The sequence below is a fragment of the Lupinus angustifolius genome, chromosome LG15 (assembly GCF_001865875.1).
Source record: "Lupinus angustifolius cultivar Tanjil chromosome LG15, LupAngTanjil_v1.0, whole genome shotgun sequence".
NCBI classification, from domain to species: Eukaryota; Viridiplantae; Streptophyta; class Magnoliopsida; order Fabales; family Fabaceae; genus Lupinus; species Lupinus angustifolius.
Genome location: NC_032023.1, coordinates 16,918,184 through 16,926,528, shown reverse-complemented (window position 1 = coordinate 16,926,528; position 8,345 = coordinate 16,918,184). Strand labels below are relative to the sequence as shown.

General features: G+C 41.6%; 1 protein-coding gene across 1 annotated transcript; it reads right to left on the bottom strand.

Moving 5' to 3' along the window:
• LOC109327889 lies at window positions 206–915 on the bottom strand. The gene has a single exon (XM_019561061.1). The coding sequence runs from the start codon at window positions 803–805 to the stop codon at window positions 272–274; it is 534 nt and encodes a 177-aa protein (XP_019416606.1). The 5' UTR covers window positions 806–915; the 3' UTR covers window positions 206–271.

Here is an 8,345-nt window from a genome sequence, read left to right as displayed (position 1 = left end):
CCAAATTCTAAGCTAATCGGAGACCGGAAACTGTTAAAATGGGAATATCAGTTTCAAAGCTTGCAAAAATTCATAAAGCCAATTGCCTTCATGATCACACATGACGCCTCCGCCACCCATTATTTAAAAAATGAAAATTTCAATTTGATCTTTAAAAGTTTGAGTTGTGCATCAAAATAAATTGGCAAATGCAAGGTGACTAAACATAAAACATATTTGCACAATCTCATTTAAAATATCCATTAAACATGTAAACCGAATTGGTACCAAATCAGAAAAGACTAAAACCGGCCCATTCAGCATCACTTATGGGTCCGGGAGACGATGTTATAGAATAAGATGACGTTGTTGAGGCCCGAAATGGCGAGATGGACTTTTTGGATGACAATGACCAACGAGAAAGTGTCTCTATCTCCTCCAACTCATAGTCCGGTTCATTGTCCGAGTTATTACATCTATTTGCAGTAGTCTTCTTATTACTCTTTAACCGTCTTAAAAAAGGCGAGAAAAAACAACCGGCAGACACACTTTCCGGTCTAGAAAAAAGTGGGTGGTCGAACCGGAATCGGTCAGACCGAACCTTTGGAGCAGACCGGAATGATCGGGAGCAGGTCTGAACCGGAGAAAATAAGTAAGAACCGGCTGGAGGAGGCCTCAGCTTCGGAGACGGCGGTTCTGACTGAACCCGTTGGTTCTGGTGGTGGTGAATTATAGGTACTCCAGGTTTTACTTCCCACTTGAATGGAACTGATCCTGGTTTCTTGAATGAATCATATTCATCATTATCATTATAATCCATAACCATTTTGTGCTAGTGAGAATGTGTGAGTGGGTTATTGTGAGGACTAAGGTAAAGTGCATTAATTTATATAATGAGTGATGGGGTTAATGTGGTGGCGGGATTAAAGGCATAGATTAGTGGGGGATGCTTTTGTCTTGTGTAGTTGCACCACTACTGAGTGTGACTTGCGGGTCCATTTTCATTTGAGTAGTTTTTTTTGTTAGAAAATGCTAAGCTACATACCATGTGACTAAGCTCTATGATGTTTAGACTTTTTGGCACAAGTGTTCAAGGTTGAAACGTCTTTTGAGAATTTTTGATTATGGACATCATGAACATTGTTCATGAAGATTTCAAATTTAACAAAAGTTAGGTGAGTTATAACTCAAATTAAGAAAAAACAAATGTAACTATCTAAAAATCTTTTTTATAAGATGATATCACCTATTAAATTACGGAAAAAATATATATACACTTATATTATAATAGTTTTATACATTGTTAATCTATCATCTATTATTGATTTTTAATTATCATTGACTTTTCAAAAAAAGTAATATAAATAAATGGTTGATAATGTATTTGAAAGTGCAAAATGTCAAGGATTGCATTAGCAATGTTTTGCCTATGTTTTGATGAAGACAATGAGTTAGTTAAAGCTCGAAGATGTCTCAACAATCAACATGTCGAGGGCTCAAGTGGTGTCTTATTAGACTTAGGTTATAATTCTTTATTATCTCTTTAGAAGTCTAAGATGATTGCCATAGATATTGAGTCTAGGTTAGGTAAACCTAAGTGTGAGTCTCACAAGACTTAATAAAGTAACTAATCCACTAAAATGAGATATCATCTAGTTTATTATATATTCATGCATATCATCTTTCTCTTCTACAAATTGTCTAACTTGGGGGGAAGCCATGTGTCAAAAAAGCTCTGCTAGGGTTTGACCTCCACCATTCTTGGAACCTCAATCACTCACTCTTCTCACAATGATTCCTTGGACCTTCCTGGCCAATCTGGACAACTCTGTCTCTGCAGAACCTGGCCAATCTGGACAACTCTGTCTCTGTAGAGGCAATCAGCTCGAAACATGCTCCACAAATCTTGGAAATCAAAAGTAAAAAATCCTTTGCACAAATCCTTAAGGCCACTGCTGATATCTCCATTTCTCAGTTGCCACAGCCATGTATTAAGGGAGATGCTATAGCTATCAAGATCCCGGAGGAGGAGTACCAAGCTGGGCTCCAAAGATGCAAAACTCACCTTCATGGAATGCTGATTTTATCCAAGGGAGATACACCAATTAAGTTCAATGAGCTTCGATCTAAGCTCCAAGCGCTTTGGACCATGATTGGAACATGGAACATGATCTCCTTAGGTCGTGGGTTCTACGATTTTTCTTTCTCCTCGGTCGAGGACATGAGGACAGTTTGTGCGGCTGGATCCTGGAGTCTAAAACCAGGTTTTCTTAGGTTGTCCTTGTGGACACCGGATTTCAATCCTAGCCTTCAGAAGTTGTCTCATTCCCAATGTTGGGTTAGGATCTTGGGTCTTCCTCTTGAGTACTAGAGTGCTAGAATCTTGTTTTCAATTGTTGGGGGGTTGGGCACTCCAATTTCTCTTGATGAAGCAACCACAACTCGGTCCTTTGGGCACTATGCCAGGATTCTGGTGGACATAGATCTTAAGGGATCCCTGCCAAATCAAATCCTGGTGGAACGAGAAGGATTCGCCTTCTTTGTCTACATTGAGTATGAGAACCTCCCCGAATTTTGCTCTGGATGCCACTCCATTGGCCATCTTCTATCTAACTGTAGAAGGAATAAAAAGGATATTGAGGTCGGAGTATCAAGGCCTAAGAAAAATAATCCTACAGGGAAAGCTCCAAAGTTCATTCCAGAAAATGAACCTGCTCCTAGCTCTGGTGACAACAGAAACATTCTAAATCAGCATAGTGATCTTGATCCCTCAAAGTTGGGACACTTGCCTAAGGAAACTCTTGGCAATGATTTGATCATCAACCTGGAGTTTGATAATGGTGTCAACCTGCCAATGGATCAACTTAGAAGGGATGCTACCCCCCCCTGTTGTGGAGGTAGGTGACTCAGAAGACTCAGATGATGAGGCATCAAATGATACTAGAGTGGAGGACTCTATGGAGAATGATGGTATCACTAATGTGCAGCTGATGCCAGCTGAGAACTTCTCAGTGCAATCTCATGACCAAATGATTAATCTGCCTGCAGCAAAAGAGGGGGGAAGCCATGTGTCAAAAAAGCTCTGCTAGGGTTTGACCTCCACCATTCTTGGAACCTCAATCACTCACTCTTCTCACAATGATTCCTTGGACCTTCCTGGCCAATCTGGACAACTCTGTCTCTGTAGAGGCAATCAGCTCGAAACATGCTCCACAAATCTTGGAAATCAAAAGTAAAAAATCCTTTGCACAAATCCTTAAGGCCACTGCTGATATCTCCATTTCTCAGTTGCCACAGCCATGTATTAAGGGAGATGCTATAGCTATCAAGATCCCGGAGGAGGAGTACCAAGCTGGGCTCCAAAGATGCAAAACTCACCTTCATGGAAGGCTGATTTTATCCAAGGGAGATACTCTGATTAAGTTCAATGAGCTTCGATCTAAGCTTCAAGCGCTTTGGACCATGATTGGAACATGGAACATGATCTCCTTGGGTCGTGGGTTCTACGATTTTTCTTTCTCCTCAGTCGGGGACATGAGGGCAGTTTGTGCGGTTGGATCCTGGAGTCTAAAACCAGGTTTTCTTAGGTTGTCCTTGTGGACACCGAATTTCAATCCCGAAGGCTTATTTTATCCAAGGGAGATACACCAATTAAGTTCAATGAGCTTCGATCTAAGCTCCAAGCGCTTTGGACCATGATTGGAACATGGAACATGATCTCCTTAGGTCGTGGGTTCTACGATTTTTCTTTCTCCTCGGTCGAGGACATGAGGACAGTTTGTGCGGCTGGATCCTGGAGTCTAAAACCAGGTTTTCTTAGGTTGTCCTTGTGGACACCGGATTTCAATCCTAGCCTTCAGAAGTTGTCTCATTCCCAATGTTGGGTTAGGATCTTGGGTCTTCCTCTTGAGTACTAGAGTGCTAGAATCTTGTTTTCAATTGTTGGGGGGTTGGGCACTCCAATTTCTCTTGATGAAGCAACCACAACTCGGTCCTTTGGGCACTATGCCAGGATTCTGGTGGACATAGATCTTAAGGGATCCCTGCCAAATCAAATTCTGGTGAAACGAGAAGGATTCGCCTTCTTTGTTTACATAGAGTATGAGAACCTCCCCGAATTTTGCTATGGATGCCACTCCATTGGCCATCTTCTATCTAACTGTAGGAGGAATAAAAAGGATCTTGAGGTCGAAGTATCAAGGCCTAAGAAAACTAATCCTACAGGGAAAGCTTCAAAGTTCACTCCATAAAATGAACATGCTCCTAGCTCTCGTGACAACAGAAACATTCCAAATCAGCATAGTGATCCTGACCCCTCAAAGTTGGGACACCTGCCTAAGGAAACTCTTGGCAATGATTTGATCATCAACCTGGAGTTTGATAATGGTGTCAACCTGCCAATGGATCAACTGAGAAGGGATGCTACCCCCCTGTTGTGGAGGTAGGTGACTCAGAAGACTCAGATGATGAGGCATCAAATGATACTAGAGTGGAGGACTCTATGGAGAATGATGGTATCACTAATGTGCAGCTGATGCCAGCTGAGATCTTCTCAGTGCAATCTCATGACCAAATGATTAATCTGCCTGCAGCAAAAGAGTCAAGAATTATGGGTAGACTTTGGGCTGATGAAGGGGAGGAAGACATACTTGAAAGGGGTGATGCTGACATAGCTGAGGAGAGAAACTATTCCAAAGTGTTGTCTAAATCTCAGAAGAAAAAGCTGAGACATAAGAAAAGCTTGGAAAGAGTCCATTTTACCCGAAGGGGTGGTTATCTAAACGTTTCCAAATGAAGGTGCTCTATTGGAATAGTAGAGGCATGGGCAATCATAAAACTAGATTAGTGTTTAAAAAGCTTTGTTCTGAAAATAAGCCTGAGGTTGTGTTCATTTCTGAACCCATAGTGCCTTGTAATAAGATTAATCCCTTATTTTGGTCTGCTTTAAATCTCAAACTCTTCACTGTAAATGATAGGGGCAGCTTGTTGCCTAATATCTGGGGCCTTTGTCAGGTTGATCTCAACCCAACAGTTATTTCTAATACCTCTCTGCAGGTCTCCATTTCCTTGGTCTTGGATAATCAACATGTTTTCATCTATGTTGTCTATGCTTCCACTCAATACTTGGTGCGTAGGTCCTTATGGTCTGATATTCTTTCTATGATTTCTGCCAATAATGGTCCTTGGTGTTGCATAGGGGATTTCAATTCTGTCCTAGGAGCTAATGAGTGTAGAGGCGCTTCCTTGCCTAATAGAGTTGCTTGTGAGGACTTCAAAATATTTTCTGAGATTGGGAATCTGCATCACATTATGACTAGGGGTGTTGAGTTCACCTGGTCTAACAGGAGGAGAGGGGTGGCTCATACTGAAAAAAGACTTGACAGAGCAATCTACAATGATGATTGGCTCTCAAGCTGGCATCACACCTCTTGTTTCACCCTTCCTAGATCTTCTTCTGACCATCATCCCTTGATGTTCTGTTCCTCTAAGGGATCAAACATTGTGCATTCCACTTTTAAATTTCATAAGATGTGGATTCAGCACCAGGGTCTAAGGAGAGTGGTTGAGACACACTGGTCTAGCATTGTAGTGGGTTGCCCTATGTATGTGCTTTCAAAAAAGCTAAAGAGCCTGAAGGCTATTTTGAAAGTCTGGAATAAAGAAGTCTTTGGTAACATTCACTCCAGGGTCAAGAATGCCTTAGATTTGGTTGAGCTTATCCAACAGAAACTCTCATATGAGGACCAATCTGATCTTCTTTTGGCTCAAGAGGAGCAGGCTCAAAAGGATCTGTTGGTGGCCTTAAACTCTGAAGAGGAGTTTTGGAATGAGAAATCCAGATTAAATTGGCATATTAATGGTGACAGGAACACTAGCTATTTCCACAAAATTGCCAAAATAAGGTATGCTACTAAATCTATGTCAATGCTTAGAAAGGATGATTCCACCCTGCTTGATCAGCATGAAATTGCTAAGCATGTGTTGGACTACTTCACCAATTTGTATGCCTCTGAGAATGAAACACACCCTAGCAACCTCATTAACCAGGTCATTCCTCATCTGGTCTCTGAAGATGATAACAATATGTTTTCCTCAATCCCTTTGAAGGATGAGATCAGAAATGCTGTTTTTGCAATGAATGGAGAGGGTGCCCCTGACCCTGATGGGTTTGGTGGGTGCTTCTTCCAGGAATTTTGGGATATCATTGGCCATGATGTTTGCCAATCTGTGATTCAGTTCTTCACTCAAGGATGGATCCTTCCCAATCTTAACTCCAACAATATTGTTTTGATCCCTAAGTTCCCTGGTGCTGACAAAATTGAGGACTTTAGACCAATTGCTTTGGCTAATTTTCAGTTCAAGATCATCACCAAAGTTTTGGCTGACAGGTTGGCTCTTATAGCTCCAAAGATTATCTCTTGCCAGCAGAGAGGCTTCATCAAAGATAGGCATATCCAGGATTGCATCTGTATTGCTTCTGAAGCAATTAACCTCCTGGATCACAAGACTTTTGGTGGAAACTTAGCAATAAAGTTGGATGTTAAAAAAGTTTTTGATACTATTGATTGGAGGTTTCTCATGGATACCCTCAAGGCATTTGGCTTTTCGAATTCCTTCATCAATTGGGTAGGGGTGATCCTGAATTCAGCTAAGTTATCAATTTCTGTTAATGGTCAATCTGTGGGCTTTTTTAGTTGCAAGAGAGGGGTTAGGCAAGGTGACCCTCTGTCCCCCCTCCTGTTTTGTTTGGCTGAGGATGTCATTAGTATAGGCTTAACTAATTTGCTTGAGAGGGGGAGAATTAGCTCAATCTCTGGACCTAGGATTGTCACCCCTAGTCATGTTCTTTATGCTGATGATATCCTGATTTTCTGTAGAGGAATCAAGAGGGAATTGGCTGCAATAAAGGATTTGTTCATTGACTATGCTAAAATATCTGGCCAATGCTTAAACCTTGGCAAGTGCAAGTTCTATTCCACACAAGCTAGTGCCAGAAAAATCAGCAACCTCATCAACTGGTTGGGCTTTGGGGCTGGTCATTTACCATTTAACTATCTTGGTGTCCCCTTATTCAAAGGAAAAGCCCAAAGCTATACATTTGCAACCTATTTCAGACAGAATTGTCAATAAGCTTGCCAAATGGAAAGGTTCCTGCCTCTCAATTATGGGTAGAGTTGAACTTGTCAAATCTATCATTCATAGCATGTTAGTTTATAGCTTTCATGTCTATAGCTGGCCTGTGAATTTGCTCAAGAGGATGGACAATTGCATAAGGAACTTCATCTGGTCTGGGGACACTCAGGTCAAAAAGCTTGTTACTGTTGCCTGGCATAAAGTTTGTTGCCCTGTAAAAGAGGGTGGTCTTGGCCTTAGATCAATTTCAGGTATGAATCAAGCTGCAATTCTTAAACTTGCCTGGGACATGTCCTCATCCTCTCAGGAATGGGCTACCTTCTATAGGAAGAGATACTCTAAAAAGCACTCCTACACTAAGTCCTCTGTTTGGCCAGGTATCAAAAAGTGTTGGCATCTGATCAAGAATAATTCCATCTGGTTGTTGGGAAATGGTCATAACATAAACTATTGGCTGGACAATTGGTTGGGCTCTTCTCTAGCTGATCTCCTTCATATTCCTCACCCAATCTCTTCTACTCTTTTGGCCAAAGTTGCTGACTTCGTGCAGGGTTCCTCTTGGATTATCCCCTCTTGGTTGGATAGGCTTCATCCTGCAGTTTATCAGCAAATAGTCAATACTCCCATTCCTACTGCCTCTATGGATGACAAACTTGCCTGGTCCCACTCTATTGATGGCACCCTGAATATGAAAGAGGCTTACATATTCACCAAACCTGCTCAACCTCAACTCAACTGGTGCAAGCATGTCTGGTCTATTTCAATCCCCCCCTCAAAATCCTTTCTTACCTGGAGGCTCTACAATAACAGAATGCCAACTGATGAGAACTTAAAAGCTAGAGGCATGGCTTTGGGATCCATTTGCAACTTGTGTTGGACAAGTGAAGAGACTTCTAATCATCTGTTCTTCCATTGCAGTCTTGCTACTGGTATCTGGAACTGGTTGAGCAACCAGATTGGTTTTAGAATTGATAATTCTTCCATTCAGAATCTGCTGAACATCTCCAACAGGGGGAGCCCTCAAGTGAACCTCGTCCTTATGGCTAGCATTATCAACTCCATCTCTGTAATCTGGTCTTGTAGGAACAAAGCTAGATTTGATGATGCATCAATCTCCCTGGCTCATGCAATTGCAAAAATTAAAAGTGACACTGCTTTTGCTGGAAATTTGACTAAGCTTTGTGCCAAGCCGTCCATGACTGACTTCTTAATCCTTAAGGCTTTCAATGTGA